At 41.3% G+C, this 19,327-nt stretch overlaps 1 protein-coding gene across 12 annotated transcripts in view; it reads right to left on the minus strand.

The window, feature by feature from the left end:
• The window catches only part of LOC135235924 (disks large homolog 2-like), a 128,388-nt gene that overhangs the window by 37,120 nt on the left and 71,941 nt on the right, over positions 1–19,327 (minus strand). For 6 of the 12 annotated variants that reach the window (XM_064301967.1, XM_064301965.1, XM_064301971.1 and 3 more), the window contains exons 5-11: positions 11,931–11,980; positions 8,232–8,282; positions 6,326–6,450; positions 3,386–3,555; positions 1,536–1,672; positions 1,003–1,147; positions 594–756 (exon numbers count right to left, since the gene is read on the minus strand). In XM_064301967.1, coding sequence (XP_064158037.1) covers positions 594–756; positions 1,003–1,147; positions 1,536–1,672; positions 3,386–3,555; positions 6,326–6,450; positions 8,232–8,282; positions 11,931–11,980 — 841 coding nt within the window. Of the gene's footprint in view, positions 1–593; positions 757–1,002; positions 1,148–1,535; positions 1,673–3,385; positions 3,556–6,325; positions 6,451–8,231; positions 8,283–11,930; positions 11,985–19,327 lie in introns of all 12 variants that reach the window. The other 6 variants (XM_064301978.1, XM_064301968.1, XM_064301976.1 and 3 more) reach the window with 1 other exon arrangement.

Here is a 19,327-nt window from a genome sequence, read left to right on the forward strand (position 1 = left end):
TTTCAATTTGAGAGATAATGGTAATGGGAAAGTGAGTGAAAGAGTGGAGTCTCATACTGTTTAGAATAAGTTTGTTATCTTCATCATCAATATCATTACCGTTGTTGCGACTGTTTTATTGTTGTTGAATCACATTACTGATCATGCAGGTATTATGCATGCACTTTGGCTGGATGATACCTAACATTCGTCATGTGGAGAAAGCTGAATTTCAATATGAAGTTAAGAGAGAGAGAACAATCTGTTAGTGAGAGAGAGCAATAGAATTATGATGAGAAACATTGGAGGATGAAAAAGTGAGACCAGTAAAAACTGCTTCATTTTGTTGGAAGGCTTGGATTTAAGAACTATGGCACTTCATCAATTAAAACTTTTAAGGACTGTGAACTCCTCCTGAAGGTATTTTGCTATTTCTGCAGTTCTGCTTATCATTGACAGGAGAATTATATTTAAATAAAATATTCAAGCATATGAACACTGCTGCCAAGGCCTAAGCAGTGGAACAGCAACACTATGCAGAGTCACATGACTTGCAGCTCTGACATTTTGCTCGGCATTTGGACACACAGACAAAATGGTAGAGTTGTAATTACCGTAAGAATGAAAAACCCTCCAACCTGTTGACGTCCTCTTCCCCCAGCATGTGTTTGGGAAAGGGCGAGTACCTTCCAGGAGAGATAGGAGGAAGACCAGTCTTGTACTCCAGAGATTCAGTGCCGAGGGAAGAGATATGCTTTTCAAGAACTGGAGAGAATGCTGCAGACGCAAAAGAACAAGGTCAACCAGGCTGTTCTTGCCTTCAGACGTAATGTTTATCATGTAATGATGTCATGTCCAGATGTAATTTATTACAACAGACAGTTGTAATCATACAGTATATACACTTTTATATAGGTATTTTCAGATGTTAGAATACTATTTAACAGTTAAGCAGACACAGCTATGGATCGTCATTCGAATGCAAAGAAGGATTGATCACGTGCAAAAATATAATACACTTACAGTGTGTGATATCGGGAGGCCCATAGGGGTCACTCAAGTAAACATTGGTGGGCTTGCCCACCTTCAGATAAACTACATCAGATGTGTTTTTCAATATGGCTACCGCTTCTTCATGAGAAACATCTTCCAACGTGTAGTGGTTCACCTGTGGCGGGAAAGTCAGAAGAGATACAGTTCCCTCTAGTGGCAAGAACATGTGAAATATGATGATAAAAAAGATAATAAGCATTTAGAAATTAAACAGCTAGTATGAAGTTGGTCGAGGAACAGATGTCAGAATAATGTGCTAATACAATAAATAACTGCTTGTTCAGTTAATTGTCCCGGGATCAAAGGAATAGATTAACTAAAAAAGTAATTAATAATGTTGAAATAATCCAATAAGAAAATCATGTTAATAAATTGCTTGTGGGATACAAGGAGATAACTCCATTTGCTAAAAGTGAGCGTTTTTAGTGATCGATTTTGTTTCAAAAGCGAAAAGCATTGATGCGGTCATGCTCCTGATTGGGTCAGTAAGGTCACATGCTCACCATGAGCAGCCTGTCGCCGACCTGCAGCCGTCCGTCCTTCTGTGCCGCACCCCCATCTATTATTTTGGTGACGTAGATGCTGTTGTCCCCCGGGATGTGCTGGTTACCCACTCCACCGGCAATGCTGAACCCCAACCCTGTGTAGAGACGGGAGGGGGTAGTAGAACAACCAGATTCACTAGGTTCTGTTTCGGAAATCGGGAACTCCTCGGATAGTAGCAGAATAAGATGCGATTCCGTGCAAACACTTAACAACACAGCAAAAATTGATTTGTCAGAAGCTATTTTGATACCATTGGTGACTTTTTTGCTAAAATAGTGAACAGACGGCAGAAAAGCCAAACAAGTTGCTATTTTTTGTGGTTATTGAAAAGCGGAACTGTGACAAGGGGTTTATTAACAATGTCTTTGATGGGGTCTATGGTGAAACAAGAACAACTTTCCTGGGCAGTGCAGGAAACAAACAATAACCACTTTGACCAATACCAACAGTGATTGAAGTATTTAAGAAGATGGAGAATTTGAAGAAGCGGGTAAAAATATAAGGAAGAAACACAAAGTAACCCTATTTCAGGACTTCAATATGTGATTTTGTGAAGATGTAATTGAATTCTGTGTAAAGAGTACAGAGGTCAGTGTTGTGGGTCTAATGTTTTCAGTCAGTGTCAATATATCTATGGGAAACAACTAACTGAAACTGTAGGAGGAAGACGAAGATGAAGAAGAAGAACAACAACAACAGCAACAACAACAACTACAAAAACAAAAACAAAAACAATAACAACAACATCGACAGCTATAATAATAATTAAACTCTGTGATGAAACATACAGACAGAGGCTGTAAGCCTCCTGAAGCTTGGATGTCAACATTTCTGCTGCTTTTACACGAACACTGGAAAAGGTCAAACAATTGTTTCTCGGAAATTCAATTAGAAGCACTTTAAGACTGTGGGGAGAGAAGTCGGGGGTTTATTGAGTGAAAGGAGCTCTTGCTGACATGGAATTGCTTTGGCTGCAAAGAAATGAGCACAGCCTTCTGAAAAATACAGAAATAAATATTTAACCCCCATTAGGAATCTGTGGGCAGTAAATGCCAGCCTTGTGCTCAGAGTGCAGGGAGCGTTGAAGAACTCTGAAGAAGAAGAAAAACAGCAACCCTGGACGTGCACTTTTTAGGATGCACAGTGTGCTTACCTTTTTTAACCTCTGCATTTTTTTTATTTTAATTTTATTTTATTGCATTTTAGGGGTTTAATGAAGGGGAAATCTACAAAGATTGCAGCAAACCACCAAGAGTCGTGTGAAAAAAAATGCCTGTGCAAGTCATTGATTTCGCATGGCATTTGCTGAAAGACATAATGCAAGCACACACAAAAGGAAGGTCTCCATGTGTGGTCATGCAATGCCATCGTATTTATTCCTTCTGCATAATTCATTAAGTACAGTGTGTACACATTGAAATGTGCTCCAGGGGTTGGGGCAAGCAGGTGGAGGAGCTGCAGACGGGGGCGGGGTGAGCAGGAGGAGGAGCTACAGACAGAGGCGAGGAGGGGGAGGAGCTACAGACAGAGATAAGCAGGGGGCGGTGTGCAGACAGGGACAGGGCCAAGCAGGGGAGGAGCTGCAAACAGGGGTGGGGCAGAGCAGGGGGAGGAGCTGCAGACAGGGGTGGGGCAGAGCAGGGGGAGGAGCTGCAGACAGGGGTGGGGGCAGAGCAGGGGGAGGAGCTGCAGACAGGGGCGGGGGCAGAGCAGGGGGCGGAGCAGCAGACAGGGACAAGGGTGAGCAGGGGGAGGAGCTGCAGATGGGGCAGGGGGGGTGGGCTAAAGACAGGGGCGGGGACGCCACCTTTGGGGCCTTTGATGAGCTTGATCTCGCTGACAGTCTCCAGGACCGGCCTCCTGCGGCGCACGTACAGCTGCACGATGGAGCCCGCCACCTTCAGGGCCTCCACGGCCCGGCTGTGCGACACCTCCGACACGTCCACCTCGTTCACCCGCAGGATGCAGTCGTTGACCCTGGAGACAGGCAGGGAGGAGGGGTCACCCGGAGGGCCTAGACCCCATGCATCAACTAGCACAAGACTCGGTCGTTCGGCTGTTTTATGAATTCCGTAACTTTGTGAACCCTGCTTTAACACCAGACAGCCAAAAGAAAGAGTGAGAAAGACCAAGAGAGAGAGAGAGTGAGAAAGAGCACGGGAGGGAGAGAATGGCTGTCAGAGCTTTTTAATTAACATCCTTTGAGGGTGGTATCATTTCATGGTGTGAAAGGTACAAAAAGAACATTTAAAAAAGAGGACAAACTTTAAGATTCAGGTTAAACTTTAGAGAACAGGGTATTCTACCTTATTAATTATCAGAGAATATGTAGTGCAGTGTCATTGATAGTGTAGTGGGAACAGGAAGGAGTACCGTAGTATGGTTTGGAGACAGAGCAAGAGAGACAGAGATAGGGACAGAGATAGAGACAGTGAGAGAGACACAGAGAGATAGAGACAGAGGCTATGCACTAATGAGCTCTCAAACGTCAATACTGCAGTGACATTTGCACTGATTTGCTCAAGGACAGTGCTGTTAGATTGTGCTGTGCTCAGAGAATGACAGAGATTAAACTGCGGAGCATCTGTGGCAATCTGATGCGCAGTTTCGCCCGTAAACAAAGCATATCAAAATGCAAGCCTCTTTTGTTCAACCTAAGTCTAAAAGCTCAACCCCTTAATGGTACATGTGGTCTACACAACTTTCAAAATCCAGAAATTGCTGTGCCGCTTATATTACATTGCATTCTTTCTTGTATTCGTCTTGACGACGTGACATTGCACACCCCACACTACAAGATCTTTCATATCGGACATCCCAAAACTCTGCCAGCAGTGACTGTTCATTTTCTTTCAGCTCATTTTTGTTGAAAAGCAGAAGTATAGGACAAAATGCAATATACTGTAAGGAGGAGATAATGGTTGGGGACAACAATTGTCTGTGCGTTGCCAGGAAGGATGTATTTGTGCTTTGGTTTTGTTACAAGTTCCTAACAACCATTTGTATGACATGACAATCATTAAATTCAGATTCTGAAATTTGAAGCCATGTTGATTTTTAGTAATCCACTTTCCGGTTTCTCCTCCCACTCTCATTGGCTATTGCTCATCACCGTTATGACAACTCATCAAGCAGGGCTCACACTACAAGACACAGTGTGCTGACAAATTCAAACATGCTGGAACATATCAGGGCATCTGGGACTGCTCAAAATCATGGTTGGAAGAGTCTTAGAACAGCTCATACTTAATGACTGTTGACTCGAACCTAGGTTTTTGGTCCCAGAGCTCAAAACTTTGTCCGGGATAAAAAATATCATTCCTTCAGTATAGCCAATGGGAGCCACCGTACGCCAGCATGGACAGTATAAATTCTGCCCAGTACACAGCCAGCCAATGGCAAGCTATTATAGCAATGACTAAAAAGCATTTTAGCCAATTAAATGATATTTCTAACGGTGTTTATTTTGGTAGGCTTGCATGAAAGGACACGAATAGTTTCTCCTGCAAAAACAAACCATGTTCAGTACACACGCTCAAAACATTACACACCGACAAGAAAAATTCTTGATGACTTATGCCTAAAAAGGTTGCTGTTTTACAACAATCATTTATTTTGCAATGCCTAAGTCTGAACAGAAGACTCAAAATTTGGAGACTCAAAATCCTGCCTCAAAATTAGCTTTTGGTTATTTGATTATTTAATTCAATCAGCTATTCATCATTTTAGATTGCCTAAACCTAGACCAAAAACCTATTAGGTTTAACAATAAGACTATGACGTAACTATGCAGTGTCTCCTTGTCCATGAAACTGGACTGCTGGAAAAGGTAACAACCAAGCAAGTCTGCACAGTCTAAAGCAATGTGTAAACAGGGGCATCCAAAATGGAATTATACAGGCAGGCAGTGCAGGAGATTAAACTGTCCTTCTTTATAATTGTCTTTCACTGACAGTAGAATCAGAGTCATCAATACACTCCTGAAGGATTTCTATGAAAATAAAATTACTTTGTTAGATAGCCATCTTCCATCAAGTCATAGCATTGTTGTTTGTTGTCCTCCTGTCAGAGCAGCACAATTTAATTTTTTTGTTACCGGTGAGCCCAGGCACAATGTATTTATCTTTCTTCTCATTCTTAGTGCCTTAGAAAATCTTTTCTGACTAAACCTTATTTGAGCAGACACACATCGCACACACACATGCATGCACACACACCGCCTCTTCTGTGTCTGGAGACACCAGCCTCTAATGCTATGTACCAGGACATGGGTCAACGGGTGGTATGTTATTGCTTTCAACAGAGTGCACCTTGATATCAACAGAAGGTCGACCATCTCTGTGACTGTCAGGTGTCTACATTACAGGCATTTAGCAGACGCAATTATCCAGAGCAACTTACACAACCTTTTACATAGCATTTGCATTGTATCCATTATTACAGCTGGATATATACTGAATCAAACCTCTGACCTTTAGGTTACAAGACCAGCTCCTTACCCATTACACTACACTTCCGCCAATTTAAGCCTAAACTATGCCTGTACCTCCAAAGCCCGCAACATAGCACCCTCAGTCAGCACAAAACAAAGGATTTAACAGAACCCGAGGACAGATTTGTGAAAAATGAATCACTGCTGAACCTTCAGGGAGATCCAGTAGCCGAAGCTTCAACCACCATGGGGCTGGGAGTTTTAAGGACCCCCTGAATACGTAGAAACAGGAGTCGGCACCGAGAGGGGACACACCTGAGCCGGCCGTCCTCAGCAGCAGCCCCGCCCGGGATGATCTTGGTGATGAATATTCCGGGATCATCCCCAATGTGGGGGTTATCCATTCCTCCGGCGATGCTGAACCCCAGACCTGAATTACCCTGGAAACCAAATCCACATTGTGCAAATGACATTAGTCTTTTGAAGCCATCACTGTAGAAATGCTTGAACTTGATTAGGTTGACATACAACTTCTATAATGTTCAGTTTTTTCTTGTATGCACAGGCTCAGCTGGTACTGCCATTTTGAAGTGATGGCTAAAACCAAATCACTGCTTGGAATAAAATGCCCTCTGAATTGAATGTGGCCTGAGCTAAAATGCTATCAATGTCATATGTACATGTTTACAGTGGAAGTATTATTTCTTACTCATATATGAATCACCTCCTTTAAGTTTGATGATTAGAGTCCTGGATTAAATTAACATTCAATTGCTTGCTTTCCCTTTCTTTGTATGAAATGTCGAGTGTATTTTTGTGGTCACCCAGCTTGTATGTGTCAAAATGGATCATAATTAACTGTATCCAAGTAAAGGAGAAAAGATGATTGAATCCACACCAGAGGCCACCTTTCTGAGTTGTGTTTTAATGGCATAATGCAATGCAATAGGCCCCAGCATAGAAGCACAGCACCAAGAGCAAACTACCCCAGTGTATACTGTAGGTCAATCAGGCTAAATGTGCTAATCTCTCTCCTTAGTCCAGACAACAAGATAATGAGGCTGCAGTTCTAAACTCCACAGTACTGTTCAATAAATGATAGACTATATCCAAATTGTTTCATTTCCATCCGTGTGTATTCCATTTCTGTTGTCAACAGCTGTCAATATGCCACTGTGGGTATGGAGACCCACTTATCAGTTAGAGCTTCCCCAATGCCCCGACAGCCTGTCTCTCAGATTCAGAATTCCAAAATGGAATGCTCTCATTATAGCCATGCTCCCATGAAATATGTCTAATTGGATACTGTTTACAATACTGTTTACAGGGTGTACTGGGCTGGTCAAGCAGGTCAAACGACTTCAAAAGATAATGAAACAGCATTTTTTCTTCCTCCCTTAGGTTTATTCTCCCTGTAAGTCTCGGAATGGAATCAATGTGGAAATAAGTGGGCACCGCTGCTGAGATGCACCACGTTTTTATCTGCCTCCTAAAGAGACATTCATTCCGGCAATTTCCTAATCAGATTCTCTCAGCGGTAATCACGGAGATTGCTTATATTCCGGGTAGGCGACTGTATAAGTCAAGGGCGTTGCTGAATGACACAGCAAACTTAAATAAAAAAAGTAACTAATGAAATTTTAAAAAAGGCAAAAAGAAACATGGCCGCATTAAAATAACGACATTGCGGCGGCGATATACGAGATAATGACATTAGAAATATGACATAAATCCCGTATTGATGTCTGTCCCGGCAATCGTTAGCCGGGGCTAGTGTTTCAGGGGGGAGAGTATCGACCGCCCGTTCTTTTAGCTCGGATAAATGTCTGCGCCTTTTTTCCTCCCTGGAGCGTCCTGCTTTCCAGGGGGCTCTCAAATGAAGCCGAAACGCCAGAGGTCGGAGGCCATGAAGTTTTAATACGGTGCCATCACCCGCTTCTGTCCTCTGCTGAGCAGTGAAGAAGAAGAAGAGCCCACATATTGAGCTGCCTGGTACTGCACCAGGGCACAAACTGAGTTAGCTGTAACACGCCCAGACTCTGTGAAAGCACCGCACGCCATTAAAGAGAGAACAGCAGCATTAATACTAGTTGTTGTCTATTGGATTATTGACTGTGGATGGGGCATAGTGTTATACGTGCAGTAGCTCAGGGTACGGTCACATACTAAATGTATAATAACTTTATCTGTCCAGTTTTGAGAACCCTTTTTTAATACTCACCCGTTCCAGGGTAATTTCTTCAAATTCATATTCAATTTCGGTCCCGTTGACCTAAAATCAAACAGAAAACACACCGATCTCATACGAAGCAGAGTAATTAAGGTTTTTTTATGAATGTTGTTATTGTATTGTATATCTTGTCTTGTTCCAAACATAAAAAAAGGGGAAAAGGCTTTAAATTAGAATTAATAACCGCGAGAATTAAGTTATCGACATATAAGCGAGAGATGCTTTGCTATGCAGTACACATTGGATCCATATAAATAAATATCACTATATATAGCAGCACATTGTATGAAAAGTGCCTACAGCACCTTCACAAACTTGCACAAAACAAAGATGAAAAATGTTACACTTCTGTTTTCATAATTGGATTTTGCCACAGTGAACCTTCAGTCCTACGATTCAGCAGTTTCTTCATATATTTTAAAGCAACCAAATATTTTAAACAAGGTTAGCTTTTTGAATACATCATTCAAAACCTAGGAAAAACTGTCCCAGTTAACCCAGTTCTTTTTGTCCTCCCAATCTTGATATCAGAATAGTCAGTTAACTAAATGGGAAACACACTTAAGGCAAAGTAAGAGAAGGAGTGATTCCTGTTTCCAAGGTTGGACACAGAAATAGCCACAGATAACACTCAAGGAATGGCAATGAGCTTCTGAATTGTGCATTTGCCACATAAATAACTGACAACACTATAGCATCTGAAGTCTTTTGAAATGAGGTTTAGAATAGCAGTCTGAAAGTGCATTCTGTAGCAGAATGGTACATGCAATTCCACATTCTCCCAACCACAAAATGGGTGGACACAACACAAAAACAGTTTCAGTAAAATGGTAAAATATATATGCATGTAAATACCATGAAATTAAAGCCGATTGTGGTGTGTGTGCGTGTGTGTGTATGGACATGTATTACTATCTTTGTGAGAACTAAATGTCCCCACAAGGATAGAAAGTTGAGGAAAATGATGCAAGGTGGGGACCTTTTGCTGGTCCCCACAAGTTCAAGAAGCTGTTTCAGGGTTAGGACTTAGGGTTAGCGATAGGGTTACAAATAGGTTAAGGTTAGGGTTAAGGTTAGGCATGTAGTGGTTGGGGTTAGGGTTAGGGTTAGGGTTAGAGGTTACGGAATGAATGTAGTCAATGAAAAGTCCTTACAAGTATAGCAATAAATTCTTGTATGTGTGTGTGTGTGTGTGTGTGTGTGTGTGCGTGTGTGTTAGAGAGAGAGTTCATGCGTAAGTTTAAAAAAAAAAAAAAAGAAACCCTCAAAGGCATTTGAATGAAATTCCAGCTGAGTAAATCTAGAACCTGTACAATTCAGGTGATATAACATTGCCCTGGATAAGACCATCTTCTGAGCACGTCAATAATGTAGAGAAAATAAAGTGCTGACCCTGCTATCTCCCAAAAACAACGGCGTCACTAATAGCCTGCAGCCGCCAGCTGACACGGTACCAGATCGTTTTCTTCGCCTCCCAGGTTTCCGCCATGTCTCAAGTCTCCAGTCCCGGACATGTCACTCAGCAGCGATTCAATCACCGAGATTAACAGGCTAATCAATGTTTTCACGGAGGAGTTCCAAACAGGGGCTTTCCGGTTATTATCGCGCGTCCTGCTGACTCTTTCAACCGTTAATGAGACAGTCAGACGGAGGTCTGCGATACAGCTACGGGAAAACAGAAGTTGAGAATCGCAATAAAAATGCTTTCAATGTCAACGTTATGAATAAATATAGGACAACAGGAGCAGCATTGCCCTGGAAATTGTGCTTGTTTAGTTCATGTGGAACATGTTGGCAAAGTTTAATTGTAACTAGGCAAAATGTTATTTTTTTATACTGTGACAGTTAACGGAGCATTTCAGGTGATGTGGTACAGTTGCAGATGAACATCACTTTGATCAAAAGTGTGAGTGCAGTAGCCTTTACATGACTTTGAGATGCAGCACATTGACTACAAAAGCAAACAAAGAAACAACGATAGTGGCAAATGAAAACCATGAAAATGAGGGAACATTAGCTGATTTCCATTGTCAAACTTGGAACCTCCTACCCAGTATAACTGCTGCTTTAACCCAGTCAGTATCTGAGGCTGGGGGGGCATGTGTTAAAATCTGAGTTGTCCCATTGGCCAGCATTGTAGAGCTTCAAAGGTGTCCAGTGCATTCTATTAATGATCTTAAGTTGAATATGTCTAGTGCACTTTTCCTCAGACCACTTCTTTGAGCATTTTAAAGGTGCCGTATGTAAGTTTGAACTTCAAATCAACACACTATTATAAATGTTACATTCTTCTTATTGCTCTTCAACCTCAATCACACATAATGCCATGAGAAAAGCTTAGTGTTAGTCTTCTTAGTGGAATTGAAAGAGCAGCGATTTACAGCTTTTTTCACTCTTCAGGTTAAAGACCTTTGTAAGTCTAGGATTTGACATTAACCACACTGTTGACTAATGTGGGTATAATGTGCGTTTCACAAGACTACTTTTCATTGGCCATTTCATCCGCAGTCTTGTGGATAATTGGGATGAAACTGCATTTCTTATCTGATGTGTGATACTCCGTCAACTCTGTTCAGTGCAACACTCACTTAATCTCTCTAGCATCATCCGGATGCGATGGCAAATATAGATTTCTCATACATTAGGCCTACTGAAAAGCTAAGAGAGAGAGAAATTCAGTCTTTCCAGCACAACGTTCTGTATGGTAGGAAATAAACATAATTATGAGATTGAAATGTTCTCAAATGTTATCACATCATAAGAGTGCCTCAATCCACAATTCCGATCAAAGCTCTCTAATTATTCGGAACAGTGCTTTGTCTGACGGAACTGGATACACGCCAACAGTTTCCAGCAGGGTTAAAGAAAAACAGAAAGGAAAGAAGACAAGCTACAGCGATGTGAACTATAATATCATTTCAAGAACAAAACACACTGACACAGTACAGTATATTGAGCATAGAGTGACCTGTAGCTATCACTCCAACACGAGTAGCCTTCAGATGTACCGACGTTCACACACCACTTTGTATTAGTGTCTCTATCACCTTGTTTGAATGTATAGTTTTACCTGTTTCTACTAAAACCAATAATTTTAGATATAGTTTCAACCTCTCAGGAGGCAATCACATATTGTAATGCATACCATAAATATGAGCATATGTCGCCATTACTAGCATGACTTTGTTAAGCAACTCAAAGACTAAACCAACTGAAACAAATGCACTTGAAGCATGAAACACTCATTCATAATGAATGAAAGAGAAAAGTGCTGATGCAAACCTAAATAAGACTTTTGGGCTATTTTGGTAAATAATTAAAGTTTTATTTATGTGGTGTCATTTATTAATGATTAACTATAATGCCTAGAATCCCTTAGAAAAGCACTGGGCCACACACTGGTCCTGTCTGCTATTGTGCTTAATACTGCTTCTTGTTCCCTCCAGCTTAATCTGATGGGAAGTACAGTGTTTCCAGCTCCTGGTCTTGGGAACCCATCTATGCATTTGGGTTTTAGTCCCGGCTGACCTCAATTGATCAGTGTTAGCTGAATATATACTGGCTGGCATGTGTCCTTAAAAAAAGTCATATTCTTTTTCTTTGGATTCAATTTGTGAGTATGCAACCACTAAACTATCTTCGGGAGCTGAGTTCGTGAATGTGAAAAGCAAAGAATTCTCTCATACTTACATACGGTACAGAGTCCAGTGTATCCGCATTGACAATCATAGGGGCAGGACCTGCCTGAAAAGATAAGAGATGGAAATAAGAACACACACACACACGCGTGCGCGCGCGCACACACACACACAAACTGGCACTCAGCTTCCTATAATGATTTCTGTGAAGAGTCTCAAGACAAAATAAATACACTGAAAAATGTAATGTTTTTTACTTCATATTTTTCCAGTTGGGAATATAATAGATTAATTTGTAAGTAACTTAATGTTTTATTCAAACTTTGGCATTTGTAAAGCTTTTAAATTCCAATTCATGAATTTGTGTATTTTAAAAAAAAATAGATGCAGTGGTTCTTAGATGGAAAAAAGCACTCTCTTAAAGAGCTATCTAATCTATTAAAGAGCTGTCATGGATGTGGCTTTTCTGCAATGCTAATTACTCTGTGCAATCACAAGCAATTATCATTTAACATTTTTATTTAGTTTTAAACCTTGTATTAAATGCTCAAATACAGTCACGTTCCCTCTCTTTGTCAATCAGTTTGAGATAACACAGACTTGAGCACTGCCAGCCAGCACCTTTTCTCTATTTTCTAGCCAAGGCAGGGGGGCGGTGTAGCATAATGGTTAGAGAAATGGGTTTACTGCTCCAAGGTGGTAAGCCTGATTTCCAGCTAGTCCAGTTATACCATTGAACAAGGTTATTAACCTGAATTATTTCAGTAAATATCCAGGCATAACAACTGGTAGTATATAAAAAGAACATGAATTGTGTAAGTTCCTATGGATATCAGCTGCTGCTAATTGCCTAAATGTAGCAGAGTATTAAAACTGAAGCAAACTGCAGCCATCTCAGCAACCAGAGGATGTGCTCAATATTGCCAAACGAGCCCCACTGGAACTCCGTGTCTTAGCAGGATTAGTCACTTCACAGCCCAGAACAAGAGCATCTCATTAGAGCTTGAACAAACATAATCAGGAAAAGGTTAGCGATGAGTGAGCACCAGGGAGTTTGAGGAAGTCAAGTGAAGCTGAACAGAAGCAAAGCAAAGGTTTGAAAAGTACTTTGTTGTGTATAATTTAAGGGAGAAAGCAGAAATACAGCCATTACCAGGTAACACTTTTCACAGCAGCACACTTTTTTATATTTTAATAGAGCCTTTATGACGGTATTAGACATCAGTACAAATATAAATTGGTGATGTGCCATCCAGTATTATGGTAACACTTACGCTTTAAATGATAAATTCAATCAATTCTTAGCCTATGTAAGCTGTGATTCTGTAGCCTTGTGTGGATCTTACTCATCCTGGTAACCCTGGTACAAATTCATAGAATGCCTAGAAAACAATATACACGTGGAAAAAGCACCATTTCCTGCATAATATCTGAAGGAGGTTTTTCTGTCAGCTGGGCTGGCAAGAGTAGTGTGATTTTCTGCTTCTTGAAATCAGTCAGAATGGAATAGATTGTCTCCCTGTGTCAATAAACACACAGCTCATCAGAGAGCAACCAGAGCACCTGCTCTGAAAACACCAGCTCAGAGGGGAACCAGCCCACCCCCCCCCCCCAGGCAGATTCGGGTCGCACCCCGGCCATCTCGTCGCTCTGCGGCGTGGACCAGGTGGTGCCCGCTGATCGGTCGCCGTCTCTTCAACCGCATCTGGGCCAATCACACGCAATCATGGCCTCCAGGAGCTCCGCCCAAACTGATCTGGCAAATGCATGCTGCACACCCGAGTCAGCTAATAATGCTGTTTGAACTGCAGGGCAGGCAAACTCAAAGCAGCGTGATGTCATGTTTCAGGAACAAGGCTTGTAATGTAGAGGAGGCTAAAAATCCAAGCACTGCCATTGGACACTGTCTCAAGCATAGTCCTTACCTGAATCTCTTCAGTGAAAAATCAGTGTAAAAATTATGAGATTTGCAAAAGGGGTAGTCCATTTTCTCAGGTTTTGATATGATTGCAGTTTTTATTATTATTATTATTATTATTATTATTATTATTATTATTATTATTATTATCTGCATTACATCAGGACATGATGAAGTGTTGTCTTTCCATTAATTCAGTCAGACAATGGACACATTTCACTTATGTGCCTCCACAAATATGCACTTTTTCAGTCCTGAGATCCAACATATTCACCACAAGCACAAGCACCATTGAAGTAACGTGAACCCAATCTAACTGCTGGACAAGCGCCTAAGCACCTAACAAACTTTGCAATTGAAGACCGGCCTTCGAGGCCAATTAGCGTCGCGACAAGCGAGGTGACATTTCACACAGGCTCGCAATCATTCTACACGGAATGGGAAGAAGAAAAAAAAAACGCGCAGAAACCCCCCTGGACAAAGCCAGTGTGTTCTGAGCAGACACGGCCGCTGAATTGCCTTTCAGCCCAACTAACAAGCCTGCAGTGAGGGACAGGGGAGGCACACAAACGAACACGTCAGGCCCGATTCAGCGGGGACGGGGGTCGGCCCGCCTCTCCGCCGACCGCGTTAGCATGCAGCCGGCGCGCCGAGCACAAAAGGACGACTGTTGGAGAGACAGAGGCGGATTACTGGCAGCCGGGACGGAGGTCGATGGCAGCCACTGAAATGCTACCTGCTCACGGGGGGATAACTGCATTAACGGATGCAGCGGCGTGAGCGTGACAGCCTCGCGTTAGCTGAATGAGATGTGTGTTCAGCGGGGGGGGGAGCTTGAAGACAGGAATGCTAAAGTCAATAACATCAGCGATCAGACGGCATTATCGTAGAAGAACCCTTCCCTCTCCTCCAAGCAGAACAAAACACGCTGCCGCAGGAACCACATTTCCAGACGGTGCAAAACCTTACTCTGGTACACGCATGAAAAATACTAAAGCATCCTCTTTATTTATACCCAGTACTTAACAAATCGTGGCAGCTATTTTTTGAATAACTGTCCAGTACTTTTGTCAAGTGTACTGTAGGTATTCAAAATGTTTTTTATAGAACTGAGAAAAAGCAGGAGAGGTTTCTATCTGTGTCCATTGTATCTGCATTTCATTTGAGACTATAAATTTGAAACGTAAGTGCTGCTCGGTAGAGTACTCTAAATTGGACACATTTTTGTTAACCAGCAACAACAAACAAACATCTATTATTGTCTGTTGGAGATCAATAGGTGAGGACCAATGAATTGACAACACACAAAATGGCCTCATAGACAGTAGACCAGGAACACATCTCCAGTTTCAAACAGTCTACAACATTGCCATACCCTTCAGCAGTGATAGGCATTTCTCTAAAGACAGGCCAGGCCAGACACATACAATGGCGTGAAAAAGGTGTTTCATTCGGACACAATTTTAGTTTGACGGTCATCGCTGTGACCAAACTGTTATGTAGCTTATTTATTTGTAACCGATCAAGAACCATTCAGTGAGACAAATATGCAATAATAGAGGAAATCATGAAGGGGGCAAATACTTTTTCACTGCACTGTACTGTAAAGTATTTGTGTTGTTTTTGACAAAAGCCTCTGGTACAATAGTACCCACAGGCGGCACATGGTGATCTAATTAATGATAGGTAAACCTAGCATAGAAGAAATTCTGAAAACAGGCTGAATGGGAGCCTGAAATGCATGAAAAAAAACAATCAGTCAGCAGTGAGATTGTGATTTTCATCCAGACGTACTGTACAAATCGTACACAAAGTAAAATGGCTTCTAAGGCAGCTTCGTCAAAAAAAAAAAAGAAAAGCTTTGCAGACCATCTAACGGTTAGATGATTCTAACCAAACAATTTCCCTGAGTGTTATTTTCATACAGAACAGCCCATTGTGAGTTTGAAATTGAAGGAAAAACTCTCAGTAGCTCTCTGAAGAACATTGCACCTCCACAGGAGCACCGATTAGTGCCACTGATGTGCCTTTCAGCTCAACACTTGTGTATCTTTGCCATTGCCTGCACAGCACACTTTCAACAATTTGATTTAGGACAGAGCTACCCAACCCTCTTCCTGGAGATGTACCATCCTGGAGGTTTTCACTCTAATCTTAACAAAGCACACCTCATTTAACAGCTAGAGATCTTGTGAAGTTGCTAATAAGTAGATCAGGTGTGCCAAATTAAGATTGACATGAAAACCTACAGGGTGGTAGAACAGGGTGAGACTGCCCAGATTTAGGAACAGCATTGTTTTTTTTTTAAATCACACAACTATTTTCCTATATATTTATTTTACTTAAATAAATATAGATACGTATATACATATATACTTGCTTTGAAGACCACTTTAAGAAATGTTTATTTAAAAACAGATGTAATTTATACACACAACTCAAAAAATAATAATAAAATCAGGGCATGACTTAAAATACTGTCGTTAGCGTTAGTTAGCATATTTGTGCAGCGCGTGCTAGTGTACTTGCATCAATCTCCCACAGGGTAAGAAAGGAGGATCAGGCAGCAGCTGAGAGCGCCTCGCTCTCCACACACAGGGGCACTGTCTGATGTGAGTGGACCTGACAGCCCAGAAACCTAACTGGGGATTATCTGTCTGCTCCATGTGACACTCAAGGAGCTAGGCTTGCTACTCATACATTCCAGGGTCAAAACCTTGGTTTGGCATTAATGTTGCAGCATCGTGTTGTGGTAGTTATCAACAATTGTGTCATGAATTGTTTCAGTTAACATAGAGCTGCGTAAATGAATAATCAGTAAAATAAAAATACAAATGCTATGTGTAAAGCCATCAAGATAAGAGCATTTTCCTGCTTAGCAAAGATGTCAGATTTACAGTACACCACCATATGATACACTGTGTGTATTCTACCAGAAACACAGATAGGTTCTATTTAAAGCTATGGCCTACACACCATCCAGTATGGACATGTGTGAGACTAAACACATCCTGCAAGGTGCATATGTTTCCATGTGGATTTAAGGAAGTACCTCTGGAGCAGAACATGTGACCACAGTGGGTGCTTGGTAGAGGTCTTAACTGAGTTTTTGGTGAGGTCATCTTCATGACTCCTTCGTGATTTTCTAGCATAAACTGACGGCATTCACTCTGTAAAAATGGACAATGCCTGAAGTTGCTCTATGGTGCTCACTATGTCACTGTGTTCTCATGTCGTTGTGTTTTATATCACTTTCATTCCTGTAATAAAAATGTTATGGGAACGTCTAGGAAAAGAATAAAACCCAGAACAGCCTTATGAGTCAAGCTGCGATATTAAGTCCACTGTTTCCACCTGGGTGATTGAATTTGCTGAGTACGGCTCATTAGAGTGAATGTGATGGAGCGCTCAGTAACCATCACAAGCCTGTCTCACTGAGCAGCAAGTCCTCTTTTTGGGAAATAATATCTTTACCCACCTCTCTACTCTCAGCAACTTCATCAAAAGTGTCTTCTGTGCACAGAGCTTCATTACAGAGTGTTTAACCTTAACCAGGATTCTTTTCTTTTTTTTGTTACTGCTCAGGTGAATTGTGCTTTAAGTTGTAACTAGGCTGGTACCTTACATGCAATCACATTTGTCACGATAAACACTGGTTCCAAAACTAGAGCTGTAGGTCTGCTGGTTTTCTTGTTCTTACTCAGCACAAACAATTAACTTAAAGCAAATGAGTACATGGTTAATTCACCTCTCCTGGTTTCTTGGGTCTAAATTTCTCATTCAAATTCCTGTTTTTTACGGTGAAAATGAAAACCAGCAGACCCAGAGAAACTAATTTTACATTTCAAGTGGTCAGTAATTCCCCAACAAATTTTGGCCAGTCGTACATTTTGACACGGTAGACGCCTACCGTGTCAAATACCGTGTGTAATACCGTATCCTTTATTAAATCGGGGCCTGAGTACTAGCTCTTTGATTAAACTGATTGGCTAGCTCATATGTGCTTTTGCACGAATATTAAAATAGTAATTTATTTCAAGTCCTGATATTGCTGGGGCTTTCGTGCAGTACATTCAACAAAAGCATCCATTGCAAGTGGAGAGGCAGCTCAGGGTCTCGAAGTGAATCCTGACAGTGCCAGTGCTGATTGGCTGGCAGGCCTGCAGACCTGAGTATTATTGCCCGTGATAGAGTGCTTACCAGGCTCATCATGCAAGAGCAATTCTGATTGGTCAAGTGCCTGCAGTCTGCCTGTGGCACCTGGGTGGGGGCTGTCGATGCCCATTTCAATTGACGGATTTGAAAATTGTTAGTCCGTACCCTCCTGAAATAATGGAGGAACCAGAAACATGAGTGTACACGTTTTTTTTCATATGGGTGCCTTTTTTGTTCAATTTTAATCAAGTGGAAAGTCAAAATCTTGTCAATAATATCCTATAATGACTGCTGTAGATCTAACGGCAGGGCAGTAATAAGGTTTATCAACTTCATACCACAAATCAGTGTGCTAATGCACGTTTGTAATTTCAGAGACGGCCGCTCATATATGCCTCAGTACTGGATCTCAGCACATAAGAAATACTTCTTATTATTTACCCGACATTATTTTCATTCAATACAGAGAATGAAAGGAAAATATATTTTGTAATTTAGTTAAAAACAATCATCTCACTGATGTCAGTATCTGACATTGAGACAATGCGGTATACACATTGAGTGGATTTCGCCCACTCATGCCAGAAATGAAAGCAGGCAAATACCGAACTGTCTCTGCCTCAAAAGTTATTAAACCCAGTTAGCAGATATCTATGGTAAATGGTAAAAAAATGTCCTGATGAAAAAAGGCAGCTTAAATTGTTCTACGTTAAAGAAAAAGAACAGGAACAATTATACTGATTTACCTCAATTAAAGCTTGGGCAATGATGATGAAAATAATGCTGATAGTGAGAACGATGATTGCTATTGTGATGTGTTCATTTTCCTCTCATTTTGTAAGAAAATGTGAAATAGCATGTTTTCGAGGAATTAGGTTTAGCAACTGCCTACAGTAACAAGGACTTCACCACAACAGAACTCTACATTTACCTTTTCATGCATTTATTCAGTTCACTTTTTTGGACTGCACTTTGTTCAGCCCTAGTTTACCATAGTCAATAATTTATCACGGCATCTAGGTATAGTGCAAGATGTGACCATCAATATTTTAAAGGCATTTCTTGACATATAAATAGTCATCATCGAAATTTCTCCCACTCACCGAGAAGGCCATAGACCAGGGGTGCCCAATCCTGTTCCTGGAGATCTACCATCCTGTAGGTTTTTAATTTCAACCCCAATGACAAACCTAATTCTATTAATTAGCAGCTGAATCTGGCTGTTGAATGAGGTGTGCTTTGTTCGGGTTGGAGCGAAAACCTACAAGACAGTAGATCTCTACGAACAGGATTGGGCACCCCTGCCTTAGACCAATAACCAATAGCAGAGCTCAAGAGAACAGTCGTGTGCATGTTGTAGTCAAGGGGTTTAATTC

The sequence above is a fragment of the Anguilla rostrata genome, chromosome 12 (genome assembly GCF_018555375.3).
Source record: "Anguilla rostrata isolate EN2019 chromosome 12, ASM1855537v3, whole genome shotgun sequence".
In the NCBI taxonomy this organism is placed as follows: domain Eukaryota; kingdom Metazoa; phylum Chordata; class Actinopteri; order Anguilliformes; family Anguillidae; genus Anguilla; species Anguilla rostrata.